The sequence below is a fragment of the Pelodiscus sinensis genome, chromosome 16 (assembly GCF_049634645.1).
Source record: "Pelodiscus sinensis isolate JC-2024 chromosome 16, ASM4963464v1, whole genome shotgun sequence".
Classification (NCBI taxonomy): domain Eukaryota; kingdom Metazoa; phylum Chordata; order Testudines; family Trionychidae; genus Pelodiscus; species Pelodiscus sinensis.
The window spans coordinates 2,797,191-2,813,305 of NC_134726.1; the positions used below are offsets into that span (position 1 = coordinate 2,797,191).

At 51.1% G+C, this 16,115-nt stretch overlaps 1 protein-coding gene across 8 annotated transcripts in view; it reads right to left on the reverse strand.

Annotated features, from left to right (window-relative positions):
- DNAAF8 (dynein axonemal assembly factor 8) overlaps positions 1 to 16,115 on the reverse strand; it is a 114,590-nt gene that overhangs the window by 65,382 nt on the left and 33,093 nt on the right. For all 8 annotated transcript variants that reach the window (XM_075899066.1, XM_075899063.1, XM_075899067.1 and 5 more), the window contains 2 exons: positions 7,012 to 7,206; positions 4,788 to 4,943 (listed from right to left, as the gene is read on the reverse strand). In XM_075899066.1, the coding sequence (XP_075755181.1) occupies positions 4,788 to 4,943; positions 7,012 to 7,206 (351 nt within the window). The remainder of the gene's footprint in view (positions 1 to 4,787; positions 4,944 to 7,011; positions 7,207 to 16,115) is intronic.

Consider the following 16,115-nt stretch of genomic DNA (forward strand, 5'->3'; position numbering starts at 1 on the left):
ATCAATCAGTCTAATGCTGTATAATATTCACTTGAGAAACCTTTCACGAGGCTATTTTACTGTCTGAACTGTGCTATTCATTTGATTTTTTAATAAGATTGTTATGAAAATCACTGCAACCCAACTTCATTCTGCGCTGTTGGAAAGTTACAGATATCTTTCGTTCCCACTCTAAACCCACTTGTTCCTCCAATGTGGTTCTCAATAACTAGAGAGAAGAGTTTACCAGTTAGGGTCCAGTTTGTAAATGATCAGGATTAATGGTTATAAAAAATGAGCTGGAGTTATCTGGCGTTGCTCAGTCCCGCTTGCCGCCGGCCAATTCGCTTCCCGCCAGCCCTGCTTCCTGCTGGCCAGTTCTCCTCCTCCCGATCTCCCCCGCTCCCGTCGGCTGCCCCCGACCCCAAACTCTCCCAACCAGACCCGCTGCCCCTCCCCCTCCCCCCGACCAGCTCTGCTTCCCACCAGCTGCCCCCCATGATCTTCCCTGGTCAGCCCCACTATCCCCACCCCGGCCAGCTCTGCTTCCCAGCCCCACTCCTTCCTCCCAGCCAGCCGTGCTCCCCTCCCGGACAGTTCCTCCCCCCCCATCCTTGATCAAGAGTGTCTGTTTTTTTTTTTTTTTTAGACTACCTGATAACCGTAGCCACGGGGGACAGGGCAGGTGCCTGAGCCGTTGTGCGCATGGGGGTGGGGCGAGTCCTGGACGGTGCTGGGGGCCGCAGGTGGCAGCCATGTGACCCAGGGTGGGCAGGGCTGCCCCTGCCCCGCGGTGTGGCAGGTTATTTTTTATTTTTACCGGTTGAAGTCGGGCCTGATGGGGTCCAAATGTACCTTAAAACCTTCTCCTGGAGGAAAGGTTATCCCAGGGAAAGTTTGGTTGCAGTAGCTCTTATAGTGTCCAAGTTATTAGAGCACAAACATACAAATATTCTCCTTTATATATTAGATACCTTCTCTCTTGCATCTGTTCAGGTACCTTCAAACAAAAGCACAAGCTGCAAAGGTTTCAGACTAAGTCCACAACTCGTTCAATGACTCCCTGGAAGTTATTTTCATGCACCACAAAATGGTTTAGTGTTAGCAAGTGTATAGGAAATAACCAGACTGCTTTTTTTAATGGAAGTCTGACTAACTGGAAACACAGTTTAAATTCTTAAAGAGCACGTGTCATAAAAATCTCATTCCCATCAGACACACTTCTAAATGAATCCGCTTTATCAAGATGCAAAGGTTGCAAGAGATAAATGTGTCATCGCTGGATCTGACAACTCCAGGGCCCTGATCTGTGTTGGGAATGGGTACACCTGTCGAGTTTCAATTCCTTCTTTGGAAGGGGGACAGGAACTGGCCCCCCAAAAGCTACCCTAGCAGATGGCAGAGGGGGACATATTTTGAAGATCTGCTTGATTTACAGACTAGATTTCCTAACAAAGGATGCTGTCATGGTTGAGCGACCGAAAGGCGGATCTGTCTAAGACAGCAGTTCCTTCCTCAAGGAGCCTGTTGTTGTATTTTTATTCAGAAACCGTTAGACCTTGGGCTAGAGAAATAAAATGTGGTTAACAACAAAAGACCTGTGGCTGCCTATGAAATGCCCAGCAAGCAGAAAGCAGAAGGCTCAGGAGATTGGAATGGACAGTTTGTCCTCTCTGGGTTGCTCACCCCAACTTGGTAGTGCCTGAAAAAGCCATTATCATCCAATGGCCTCTGTGAAACAAACAGGATGTTTCAGGCCGGTTCACAGTGGCCCAACGTCCTCCCTGCATGAGGCTTGCTTGAGGGTGATGCTCTGCCGCACTTATAATAATGGTAGCTAGCGCTGATTGCAGAGGTGGATGTTGGGCCACTGTGAACCGGCCTGAAACACCCTGTTCGTTTCACGGAGGCCATTGGATGATAATGGCTTTTTCAGGCCCACTCTCCTAAGTGCAAGAGTCCCACAGCCCTCTTCCTGGGACCCATGTTAATAATTCAGCCCTTCCATCCCTGCCGAGAGCAAGTTTGGCAGTTCCGTGTGGGTCTGGGAGCACCTCTCTCTTCTTTCTCCGCCCTCCAGGAACAACCCTCTCAACAGAGCTATGGCAGCCTTTTATCAGGCCAGGTGCCCATTAGCAGCCTCTGAGGCAGGTAATTATACTACAGATGGGCCAAGAGGGGCTTGTTCTCCTTGAAGAAGACCATCATAGGTAGACTGGGCCCTGAGCCGTCTTAAAGGAGCAGTCACCTGGTGACTCAAAGACTCGGCCATCACAGCTGGCAATCAAGCCAAAGTGACAGGAAATGCAAGGCCCAATGGGACAGAATGTCTCACTCAACCTACAAGATGTCCCACCATGTCACTCCTGGGCAGCTGGTCACCCCGCTACATTTGCTCTGTGGGTTGAACTAGGTCCTCAGCTTCCAGGACTAGCAATCCACTGCCTTTCATCAGCACTATCTGCATGAAAGAATTTTAAAAGAAAACAAAACATTGCAGTCCACTCCGGCTGACTCGATGGAAATCAGACACTACTGCAATGGCCTCAGGAGCCCGACACACAGGAAGACCGACATTTCCTCCTTGGCAACATAGGGATACTAAGTCGTATCTAACAGTCTGCAGCCCTGTCGCTAACGCATGAACTACGGATTACTCAAGCCACGGACATTAAAATGGCAAGCTGTCAGGGTGCTAGACTTTAACTTTGACCATGACCTTCTGTGCCTGTTTGTAGATGATCTAAAAAAAGGTGACAACTCACATTGCCCTCGAATCTCACAACCAACAAAGACAAGCTGTGTTACGGGGAACCAAGTTCTTTTCCTGGCCAGGAGAATGACTATGAGATTTTGCACAGCAAATTAAGCTAAGCCCCGGTGACTGACTGTCATTGTTTCCGTAAGAAACGGCGAGAATGGGGAATGGTAAGAATCACAAGAGAGGAATATTGTTCTCTCATGTTGCCAGGTAAAAGACGACACGTTAGCACTGCAGCATGAGACTAGCAAGCGAGTCTGAACAGTGAAACCTGCCAGCTTTCTCTCCAGCAATAGCTGTGGCTGATAAGGAGAACAATAAGAGAGGCAGCAGAGAGTTGCTTTTGTTTTCATTGTCTTGGTTCCCATCAGCTTACATGGTTGACAAGGGACCGAAGAGCAGCTGTACAAGTGTCTGGAGAAAGCAGGAATAACAAAGGTCAGTGTTGCTGGGATGGCATACGTTGGAGCCTCTAATGAGAAGAGGAAACATCAGCTGTGACAGGCCCAGTTTCAAGAACAGGGTTCGACGGGCTCACGTGTTCACTGCTGTGTGCATTGGCTGAGCGGGGCAGCAGCGGCAGCGCATGCAAGCAGGGTGGCAGGCCTGCTCCAGGGTTTATTTCGGGGATGGAAGCACTATGCAGCACGCCCGGCCAATGTGGGATAAAATCACCCCCCGTCCCTGACCCCACCAAATGTTCAGCGCAGGCTGGGCCTGGAGCCTGCAAAACACGTGCAATTATGTGACCCCCAGATGGCATTTTGAGTTTGCTCGGTGTCGATGCTCTGATCGGCTCGGGGGCTGGGTGAGCAGAGAGCATCCAGGCCAGGCACGGGGCTGGGGGAGTCTCTTCACCGCCCATTTGCTTGCATTTCCAACTGTTTACTTTGGATCCAGTGGCCTAAGGCAGAAAGAGTGTAATGCCCTGAGGCTGTTCAGCAGGCTGCCTCTGCTTGCTCTCCAGGCTGCTTCCCACTACAAATGCCCAGGCACCGCTAAGAGGGCATTGATCGCGTATCTGCGAAGCTTAGCTCAGAGCCAGCATGGGAAACTGAGTCCTTCCCGCTCACAGGCAGCCGGCTCCTCTGCTGTGACCGAGGCACACCCCCCACAGCTAAGTGGCGACAGTGCAAAGGGGGTTCTCGACGCACATCTGCACCTCCCCTCCTTTGATCCGGAGGTGACGATGTGCCAGGCTGGCTCTCCGGTGCAAGTCAGAACAGCAGGAGGGTTGTTCATGGCTCATGGTGGCTGCTAGGGATTGCCAGGATCCAGCCATGCCTCCTTTTCCCTGGCCGCATCAGTAGCCCCTAAATGGGAGCATCCCCTCTGGCCAGCTACCCCATCTTCAGACCTGCTTGTGCCACAGAAAGCCACCAGTCCCTGCCACGGTAGCAAAGGGCCAGGCCAGTGTCTCAGCAGGGATTCCCTGTAGAACATTCATTCAAACAGGTGTCTTTCCGGAGACAGGTGCCCTGGGACACCATGGAGCAGTGTGTTTCCCAGACATTCCTGGCTACATCATGCAGCAAGAAAACAGCTCAGGGACTAGATCCCCACCTCCCATTGAACTGAGCAGGGACAAGGCAGGACTTTGGACTCCAAGGCCTGGGAATTGAACAGCAAGGCAATATGCCCTCTCCGAAGCAACATTTTCACATAGTAAAAATACAACCGCAAAACCACCCTGCATGTCAAGCACGTTTTCCCTATTTGATCGCTGGGGAAAGATCTCTCCACTGGGCAACTCATCTGCAGCAAACAGGCAAAGAGTCATTGATGTATGGGACTGGGTTCTGAGCTGCAGGTTTCAAAGCAGCACAGATGAGAGGAGCAGAGTGGCTGAAAGTCACCTGTCTGTTCCCTCCCTCCTAAGCTGGCTGCTCCTGGTGTGATTTAGAGCAGCCTCAGGGCTGTTCTAAACTAGGCTGGCTCCCCGCTCTCAGCTGGAGTCAGGACAGTCAAATCTAGTTCTTAATAAATAGCACCAGGACACGTCCACGGCATTTTGAGGTAATGGACTTATCAAAATGTTGCCACTCACTTTGTGCTTCCGGATTTTGGTGGGGTTCTGCGCTGGAGAGTCGTCTGTTGGAATCAGGCAAGCGTAGAGCGCCAGCCCATCCTCCCGCCACACCTGCTGTAGACCCAGCACCTGAAATGGAACGCTGGGGCCACCTTTCACTTTCAAGGGAGAGACCTGTAAATTCACAGGAACAGATGCTTTCATGTTACTCACAGCTGCACGAGAGCCTTTTCAGACAGGGACTGACAATGGCCCTTGATCTCACTCTGCTTCCCTTGAGTGGAGACAGCCTGTGCTGAGTAACCCTGGGCGTAGCCTCGCGGGATTAACTGAATAGCCACAGTTTAGCCAACAGTAACTGAATCAAGGCCAAATTAAATAGGAATGATATGTAGGCGGTGATAGGTCAGAGGATTTATCTTCCCAGGAAGGACCCCAATAATCTGCAAGCTCTGCACCCAGCTCTGCAAGAGCAAGAGACGTTTTGCTTGTATGGACTCCCTCGCTTAGCCAGAAATGAGAATGGAGAGTCCCTGTCAACACTGTGCTGCAGGCTGCAAGCCCACAGCAGCGCTCTCCACTGCCTTTATTAACGATAATGAGATCAATAGAATCTCTGCTCAAAATCAATGCCAAGTGATTATGTCATTATAAGGAGCTAGCACAAAGTTCTTTAATAAGCCTTCATATTCCCCATAATGATCAGTCAAAGCCACAGTGCATCAGGCACTCTCCAGTTTTACTTAGACAGAGGCTGGGTTTTTTATAAAAACAGACTGTATTTTTTGTTGCACAGGGATACATTCTATTTTTTAACGTACAGATTTAATCTGAAATGGGAAGGCTATAAAGCCAGCCTGATAATGAACACCAGGTACCAAGAATAGCAGCTTATTTCCAAAGACTGAGCTCTGGACTCATAAACGCCTTATTGGCCAAGACAAGAGCTGTAAGGCTCAGGAAGTCCTGCTGAGGTATGATGAATTCAGCACATGGTCTGCAATGAGAGATCTCGCTATTCATGGTGGGAAGGAGACTAAAAGGAGCCCTGTCAACCAGGGAAATAAGAACAGAAGAACAGGCTTCTTGGGTCCAGCTAGCCCCATGTCCTGTCTTCTGACAGTGGCCAATGCCAGGTGCTTCCAAGGGAAAGAACAGAAGAGGGGCAATTATCAAGAGAAATGAATAGGGAGCAGGTTTAAAACAGACAAGTTTTTCTTCACATAGCGCAAAGTCAACCTGTGGAACTCCTTTCCAGGGGATGTTGTGAAGACCAGGACTTGAACTGGGTTCAAAAAAGAGCTAGATAAATTCATGGAGGTTAGGTCCATCAATAGTTATTAGCCAGAATGGGCAGGAATGGTGTCCCTTCCCTGTTTGTCAGAGGCTGGAAATGGGTGACAGGAGAGGGATCACTTGATGGTTACCTGTTCTGCTCACTTCCTCTGGGGCATCTGGTATTGGCCACTGCGGGGAAACAGGACACTGGGCTAGATTGTTTGTTTTAAATCTGCTGACCTCAATGGGAATCTCTCCCATGGCTTCAAGCTGAGCTCCATCGCGGCATGTCTGGCTCGGCCATTGTTTGCAGTGTTGGAGGAAGGAGAAGTGTTAAGACAGTGGTCCCCAACCTTTTCAGGTTGTCGGGCGCCAGGGGGCGTGGCCGTTCGCCCGCCGGGCGCCAGGGGGCGGGGACACTTGCCTGCCCGAGGGGCGGCCCCCCCCAGCCGCATGCCCGGGGGCAGGGCCCGCCCCATAGCCACGCGCCCGGGGCCGGCGCGCCCCCCCCCGTAAGCGCCGCGCCCCCGGAGGCGGGACCGGCCATGCGCCCGGGGCTGGCACCTGCTGCACGCCCAGGGGCAGGGCCAGCCCAGATTGCTCCGCGGGCGCATGTGAAGAGCCCGGCGGGCGCCATGGCGCCCGCGGGCACCGGGCTGGGGACCACGGTGTTAAGAGGATGATGGCATCAATGGCTATAAGCCAGGATGGGTAGGAACGGTGTCTCTAGTGGGAGACGGTAGGGATCATGTGAGGATTCCCTGTTGTGTCCCCTCCCTTGGGGCATCTGGCATTGGCCACTGTGGGCAGACAGGACACTGGGCTAGATGGGCCTTTGGGCTGACCCAGGCTGGCCGCTCTTCTGTTATGTTCTTATGATACATTTTTGCTCCTGCCTTGATGTTTGCTGGTGAACAAAATGTGGGGAGCCCGCTTCTGAAGCACATCACGCTGTGTAACTCACCAGGGAGAGCAGCCAGGTAACAAGGGCATGGTAGGTGCTGGCTGCTGTCAAGACAGTGTCTGGGAAGCGTCCACTGTGCTGACCACATGTGGCTACTTGTCCACAGCTGGAGAGCCAAATCGTCATGAGATGCATCTCACCACTAGCGCTGTCTGCGCTGGGTAGCACGTTAACCGCTGGCAAATAAGAGGTTTCCTGTGGCAGGAGAGAGGGAACGTTAAAATAAACGGTGTGACGAGGCCAGAGACAGAAAACCATATTTTGTTTCGGGGGTAGGGAGTTAGTCTGTTACAGAAAAAAACAACAAATGGTCTACCAGAGCATTTGATATTTAGTTTATTCAACACAACTGGGTGCCTCCATCTACAGGGATGTCCATGTCTACAGCATCTCTTTTACATCGCATATCCAAGAGACAGCACCTAAGTCCCGTTAGCTGCATGGGGGGCATTGATTCTGTATGGCTTGATTCCCAGTGCCACTCCCTGTAGCATGCTGGCTTTGCTCAGAGCTCTCTCGCCCAGCGCGGCTTAGCCTGGGGAAGCTAATGAGCTCACAGCCCGCGGTGGTATGGCTGGAGCTATTCAGTATTCATCATCAACCTGAAGTGTTAATTAGTGATCAAGGAAATGCCCTTGAATCAAGCCTGATAAGAGCCAGAGCGCTTGTATTACTGTCTGTTCTGCCTAACAACCCTCGCTGCTCTCCCATGTACATTCCAGTGAACTCGCACTGCATCTCCTTGACTGGAACTGAGCATTGGGATTGTTCAATTAGGGACAAGCCCTTCCCCCATCCTTTGGTTTTCAAATGCAATTCTCACACTTTTGCACTGACCATGATCAGTTTTCCAATAACATTCAGTCTGTTCTGAAACTCTGCGCCGCTCAATTCCTTACACCCACACTAAAACACGCATTTACCTTTAATCTGTCCCTCCAGCAGCATGTGGGGAACTTTACAGGGTGTAGTAATATGAGGGCCTGAAACAAAGGCCCATGTACACAGGCCTGGTGTGAGGCCTGAGGCCTAGCTAACAATGAACAAAACATGCCTACCATAAAGCAAAGCTAAGCTGTGAGCAAGAGGCAAGGCTGCTGCTCACAGAACTCAGCACAAACAGGGCTGAGGGAGCAAAATACTAATTGGTAATAGGCCCAGGTGTAGACCAGTAATTGGTGCTAGGTACCGACCGCAAAACATTGGTGCTGGTCGTAAGTTGAAAGCACACGGCACCACCAGCTCATTAAAAAAGACCTTGGGACCCACACTCCCCACAGACACAGACCCAGGTTCAGAAACGGGTCTAAAATGACAGCATGATGGATAGAGATGATCTAAGCAGATCACGAGGCACAGGATGGTGGGTGGTATCTAGGCAGCGCGATGACTAACTTGTTTGTACCTGTATGTAAAGTGGTGTTTTGGGGGGACAGTCTTTGTCCAGCTGGGGAGCAGTGGGAGTTTCTCACTAGTTGTGCTGAGGCCATTGTTATAAGTACATGTGTAGTGATTCGGTGCAGTCAAATATGACAACTGTGACTGTACTTCACTTAACAATAAACCTGGCCGGGAGCCTTCAGTCCTTCTCTGATCTGTGGCCTCTCGGAGTCTGCGGTGGTCATTGGGCCCACATCATTGAGCACAGCCGCAAGCTGCGTTCTGGTTCTCATCATCGACAGAGCAGGAGACCTGTCCAGACGCTGCGGCAGTAAATCGTGCCCCTACCACCCAGGGCAACACGTTTGCACACAGCACACAATTGCGACGGCACTGCATTTTCATCCCCAGCTCTCTGGGTTATGGGTCACCGCAGTGTATCAATCACAATGGGCTGAGGCTTAGCGGATACAAGTTTGTTGGCCGACATGAACAATGCGTTCCCAAGAAAATGGCTCTAAGGCAGCGATGGGCAACCAAGGCTACTGAGCGAGCCACATGAGTGGCCCTCCTTTGTTTCAGTGGGCCGCAAGATTGAAACCAGCTGTGAGCACTAAGCATGACCCCAAGACTAGGATTACATACATTAATACAGGGCGCGCTGACTATTTCAATACAAGCGGAAATGCTTTAACCATTTGTCTATTAATAACACTGTCATCCACTTCAACTATAATAAAAAAGAAACATTTACACTTCCTTTACAATATCAAATCCCTGCCTGACCTCTTCCGCCTCTCCCCTCCAAAGTGCATCTCTGCTCCTCCCCCTCTCTATCTAGCTTGAACACTGTGAATCAGCTGATTTGCAGCATTCAAGCTCTGGGGCAGGTAAGTGCAGGGGCCCCCCGGGCATGAGAGGCATGGGGGGACGGGGCAGAAAAGGGGTGCACAGGCCGCACGTGGAACCCCAATGGGATGCCTGAGGGTCAGAGGTTGCTCACCTCTGCTCCAGTGGATCAAATGATGCTGTTTGTAGACAGTTCTTGGAAAGGAGAGTTGGCCTTTTTCTAAATTTCCTTTCAGTGAATCCATATATTGGATTGGAAACCAGTTCTTATTGCTCTAAATTGGCAGGTCCTGTGGAGATTTTTAGATGGTTGGATGTTATGGGGAAGGGGGCAGATCAATCTGAGACCTTTCACCCCTAAGGAGAGGACTGGACTGGCCTGGTAACAAATGAAAGCTGTCACCAACTAATGGTTTCTAGGTAAATCTAGTGGATCCAGCGGGGTGTCCTTGTTACGTAAGAGCAGCTGCTCTTCTTTGCACAGTGAGTTCACCTTTCGGTCCTTTTGGGGGTTTCTCCCAGTTAGGAGGGAGGGCCGTTAGAGGAGATCTTTGTATAACTATATTGTTTACGTGGCTAAACTGAAGCTTTTGGACTCCAGGGCTCTCAATCTGCCATGAAATGCACACTAACGTTGTGTAAAGATGAAGCTAAAGGTCAGATCTTATTGTGAGACAGTCTTTGGGGTGTTAAACAGAGTCCCTAGCAGTGAGGACTGAATCAGAGTGTAGTCCATCCACACTGAAGAGGAGCAAGGTGGCTTCCTGATGAACGAAATAAAGAGGTATCTTTTATGTGTAGGGGTTGTGGATGGAAGCAGTCTCATTCCATACCGGATGGAGGATTCATAAAACAGTAGCTTGCAGCCAAGTCTTCATTTATCTTTCTATGTCATCCTCCGCGCATCCTGGAGCATGGGGATTTAACAGGCAATCCCTGATGAGTGGCAAATTACCGACTGCAGAAATTGTCTGCCAAAAGATGCATCAGCTGTACATTTGTAAATGTGAACTGATTTCTAGGTACTTTAGCAGCCTTGGCTAATTCCTCTAATGAAGTCACTATTCTCTCCATATTGAAACAGCTCCAGCCTCGCATGACCCCTTACAGTACACAGCATTCGTGTGCAGAAAAAAGAAGGAGGGAGGGAGAGGAGCACGGATGGGGCACGCATCAGCATTGCCATGTGTCTGTTTTCATAAGCCTGCAAACGGGACAGCACTGTGCTTTAGCCAGCCAGGAAATGCAGTTGTTCCCCATTAGCCATCATGTCCATCTCTCCAGTGAAACACAGCTAACATTCTTTCAAGGCTTCCTAAACTCTAGCGTTGGATGAAGACATATTGGAAATGTCAAGTGTTTGTTCTTTCCCATTCTTTGGGGAAAGGAGAAAACAGTGGCAATACCATCTGTTAGTCGATTTCAAACTCCACATTAAATTGTGGAATAAATCCTGCAATCAGCCCGAGACCTGCTTTTATCACTGCCGACTAGAAGCAACGCATAAGAATGAGAAATTGTTTGAATTTCCTGTATTAAGCTGGCAGAACACACTGTAATTAGGATGGCAACAGTTAATAATGAAAAGAATAGCAAGATTGACGTTAATGGTTCGAATGGTCTTTCTGTGAATGCACTTTAGAACGAGACTCACAGTTGATAACAGGAGTGGTTTTCAGAATATTAACCAGCCTGGGGTTACTGAGCTGAGAAACAGGACCACTCTGGGATGGTACAGAGATTTTCTGACCTGAACCATGCTTTAGATTATTCAGACGGATGAGGTATAAACCCCCAAAGTGGATCATTCTAAAACACTGCCAAAATAGGACTGCGGGGATTCAAGGATTTGAGAAACAGAGGCTGTATTAGCTGCTAATATCCCTTCTCCACAGCTCTCCAATTGGGTCCAGGCATTGCATATTGTGTTAGGCTGTTGAAATTGAAAGCAGACGTTCCCTTGCTAGGAATAACTTCTTTTCTCTGCTATTATTCTTAGCCCCTAGCTTGAAACAGATCATCTCTCCTGCTTGGAAGTCTGATAAGATTTGGAATCAGCCATTCTTCTCTCCATGGGAGCCCGAGAGTGCTAAAGCCTGCCTGGGTCTATGCAAGGGCACAAGAAGGGGAAGAGTCCCAGAGGAGTCACTCAGCAATGATTGCAGTGTGGAGGGGCAGGTGGGATCCCCTTGGTGCACACGGCCATGCTCAGCACAGGACCCAGAGCAGGGGGAATGGCTTTATAGCAGCTTCATGTTCCCCCAATCGTGGGGCCAGGAGGGACTGGGTCAACCTCAGGTGCAATTCACTGCAGCCCCCGGGCTGCTATACCCCAATGCCTGATAAACAAGGTGGGAATAGCAGTTGTCCATATACGTCCCTCTCCGGCTGGCCACTTCCTTGGTATCCCCCATGCTGGAGTCAGGAAGGGGTGTGGTATGGAGCCAGCTCCATTGGCTCTATCCCACTTGTGTCTCATTCACTCCCAGGGAATCCTCAGCAGCCCCGGCAGGGCACTTTGAGGGCTTCTTTGTGCCACCAAAGCAGCACAAAGAAACCAAACCAGATCCAAGGCCCAAGGAGCGCACTGGCAGATCTATACTGCTTGTGCCACTGGCCTTGTGTCTGGGCAACAAGGCTGTGGTTACAGGGCAAACGGATGTGCTTGGCCCCAAATTCACATGCGCTTCTGAGCTCTGCAGTGAACAGATGGCTCCACTGCAGTCAGCAATTGCACCTGAGGACAGCAACCAAACGCAGAGCGCTGTCGCAGGTTACTTGGCCTGGCCAGTGATATCCTCTCGGTGGTGTCTGAACCTCCCCTTGCTGGATGCGGATGGTACGTGCCGCTGCCCTGGCTGTGCCGTCTTTCTGATGTGATGCCAGGATCAGGCTCAGCATGGACTCTCTTGACACTGTTTCTGGAAGCACAAGTCCCGTTGGCCGCCCCTGAGCTACTAGTAAGGAGACAACCCTTCCCGCCCGGCCAGTATATTTCTACTCGGACTCTGAGAATCGTTGGGAAGGGATCAGAAGGGCCAGCCTGTGATCAGTGAACCTCAGACAACAGCTCCCAAATGCTGTGATGCTCTTCAGAATGATTTCCAAACCCCGAAGATACAAAAGCAGCCCGGAAAGCTCACGGTATTTCCTGCTTCCACCTACTGCAAGAGTCCTCCCTCCGAATGTTCTTCCGTGCCAGCAGATGTGATGTGAAAGAGCCTCATTTGGCACATCTTATCTTCAGCATCCTTCAGTGAAAATTCCCATTTTCCACACTCTCGCACTCAGTTAACACATTACAGGCCTGATTCTCGTCCACCCTACATGAGAGGAAATCAGGAGGGACTCCGTCAAAGTAAGTGGGAACAGAAGCAGGCCAAACAGCGCCTGGCTCCCTCACAGCGCTTTTCATCCGGAGATCTCAATGCACTATTCATGCAAAGCCAATAGCATCATCATTCCTGTTTTACAGGCACGGAAACTGAGGCATAAGGAAGGAAAATGACATGCCTACAGTCACCCAGTGGCAGAACTGGGAGGAGAAGCCCTGTCTCCTGTCCCAGCCAAGTGCCCTATTCACTAGGCTCCACTGCCTCCTGAAGCATCTACTGTCTTTATATACTTCTCTTATTCCATTAATAACACGGCACTGAGCCAACACTATGCAAATTGAAATACACCCATAACCTAGGTACAGTCCAGTAGTTGTAGCTTTCACCATCACGTTTTCCTGTTCATGTTTTTCCTTCCCTTGTTGCTGTGAGAGAGACTTGCACAAAGGAAGGGCGAGAGTAACCCACTAGAAGAGCTTCACATGGCCGCCGGGATTAGTCACCAGAACAGCTCAGTCTTCTGTGCCCTCGCCACACGCCTGTGGGGAAGGGAAGGGCTGCCCTTCCCCTTGGACAGAACTGAGCCTCGCTCAAAGACCCTCAGGGAGCCTGTGGTGGAGCAGGATGTACCTGGTTCCCTAGACAAGGAAACAAAAGGGCTGTTGAATACACAAAGTAATCCCAGGTGGAAAATGAAGACAGACGTTTTCCCTTTGATGCGTGTAGTCATGGAACCAGCTCCTCTTGTGAAGTGAGGTGACGAGGCAGGGACATCTGCCTTTGGGAGGGTTACCCTGGTACAAAGGGTCTGAGGCTCTCATGCCATCTCCCATCTCGCTGCAGAAAGGGGGCATGGCCCCGAACCCCTGAGCTGCACTGGTATGACCCTTGGGCTGTGAGCAGTAATGCTGTAAGCGATGCTGAAGTCCTGACCCTGCACACAGCCCCACCAGGATTAGGGGAGGGCAAAGGGAAGTCGGCCCATCAACTCATGACGTGGTACTTGTAGTGTCAGCAGGTAAAACAGTTTCACAGAGGGGTGTGATTATGAAGCCGTGTCCCTGCGAGAAAGGCCAAGCCTGCGATGGAGGGCAGGGCACTGAAAATGGAATGACCACTCCACACGCAGCCCTACCCGAAACCATCACAGAGGGCTAGCTGGGTACATGTAGCACCTTCCAAACGATGCTCCTCCGAGACAGCGTAAGCCCCATCCAGCGTGGTGAGGAGCACTGCGGCGGGGTGCCAAGTGCCCGCACCTCCCACCGGTCTCACTGGGAGCTGAGGGCCCTCAACACTTTGCTAGATGGAGCCTTGTTTTCATCTGCAAGGACCAATCCGTGCTGCTGACATTCCCAGTGTGTCTGGTATGACTTCGGCTGGGAGCTCTTGGGAGGGGGCGGGACATGACTTATCTCTGCGCCTGATCCCAAGGGGTGCTGAGCGCCCGTGCTGACTTCAGAGGGAGGGCTGTGTAGCTGCGTCAGGCTGCACCCTGAGCACCTGCTTTGTACCAATCCTAACAACAGGATTCTTCCACTCTGCTACCCCAGCTAGACGGTCTGAAATTCCTAGGAGCAGCACAGTCCTTGTGGACAAGGCTTCTCTAGTTGGCACGAGGATTTTATTATGGCAGCACCTAGCGGCCCCAGGCGAGATTCCCCCCATCACGCTAAGCACTGAACGGAAACCAGCGCTCGTACTGCTCCCCAGGATCAAAGAGATAGTCACTGATCTGCCCCAGCCAAGGTGATAGAGTTTGGCCCATAGGTAACCTAGACTTCTGCCAGCTTGTCAAAAAGCAACTGCCTTATGCAGACATAATTTCTGCCTCACTTGCCCCCTTGCAGATGGGAGCTAGGGGTTAGCTAATTAACGGGTTGTGCTATTGCTTGCTCTTCAAATCTACCTTGACAACTCTGCAAATGGGAATGGGAAAGTATTTAGGGACCTCTACTGGCAGCAAGCGCCGCATGGACGCAGTCCTGGAAACAATATTCCTTTCACTTGTAGTAACCTTCCCCTTAAGCAAAAGCAACAAATGTTTCCATCTGTCAAGATCTGCCATGAGTATATTTAATAATGGACCGACAGTCATTTTAATTACTCCCAAGATGGACCAAGGAACATAAAGGACTAAATATTTCATAGCTTTCTATGAGCCATTTCAAAGTCCTATTAGAGAAAAAGGGACTGAAAAGAACCCCAGTCCTGGAAAGACCTCAGATTTCAGCCACTCCACAGCAGAGCTGGGAAGTGATATAGACAAAGCCAAGGGCTCCTGCAAGGGCATTCCACTAGGCAAGGCTCAAGACACAGAGGGCAACTTCCCTCCCCAAACCTGCCACCCGCTGCTGTGCCATGGTACAAGCGTGGGGGACAATGGAGGATGTGCCCAGAGTGGGTGGCGAGTGTTACTGCCACACAGATCTGAGTCAGCACAAAGCAGCTTGCACCCAAATCAAGCAGTACGATACACACTCTTGTTTCAGCCTGTTCTCGGTGGGCCTGGGACCCCCAGGACATGGCCTGGAAGCCGGCCTGCTACAGCCTTGTGTGAACTCGCCCAGAAGAATCTAGGGTGAGGTTCCCTTGTGAACCGGTGACCTCGGCAGGCTATGCGAGTGCACCCTCTAGCATTAGCATTGCTGGGCTCTCACACCAGCGTAGGCTGGACCTGTGTGCGGTTCTGACTAGGTAAGCAGGAGCGCACACCTTGCAAAAGAAGAGCTCCAGTAGGCACTTGCCAGGAGCCCAAGAGCCTAAACTAATTTGCATAGACCTCTGCAACCCAGTTCAGGAGCTGGTGTCAACCTGCCTTCGCCCAGCCATGCCTTGAAACCTGTCTCAGTGCACGACCCTCCCCCTCCACACCCGATCACTTGGTGTCGCATTTGATTTTCCTGGTTTCCCGTTCGCGCCTTCCACCTGCCACCTTCTCTTTGCTCTCTGCCTTCTCTCCCCTTCCTTGCACCAGCTGGTCCCTCCCTGTTCTTCTGTGTCCCTGCCTCTGCCCTGCCATTAACCCCCTCCCTCCTCTCTATTCTCTCCCGTTCCCCAGTCTCAATTCCTGTCCCAGGGTGATGGGATGAGACATGGCATCTTCCCCCAAGGGCCAGGCCATTGCAGCCCAAAGAAGAGGACAGTGCTGTGGGCAGCTCTGCTTTGTTCTCCCAGGCCCCCAGCTGGCAAACTTGCTCTTGTCACAGGCCTCAGTTACCCAGCAGGGACCGGATCTCGCTTCTCAGCCAGCAGATTGTTGGCTGGTAGGGACAGACAGGACGTTCAAGAGAACGTTCTGGTCAGCGTGCTCTCGCCGGCACCCTTCTCCTCTCCCAGCAGCAGCCAGCTGCCTGCAGCCTGGAACGGACACAGGGAATCTGTTTTGAAGAGTGTATCTTTGGGACTCAGTGCTGCAAGCCCCGAACAAAGACTGTCTTCAGTCCAAAGCTACAGCGAAAGAAGTTCTACTTGCCACGCCCGTTTGGTCATACTCAGCTCTGGTTCCCCCTCTCTCCTTCTGGTGCTACACTCTGCTCC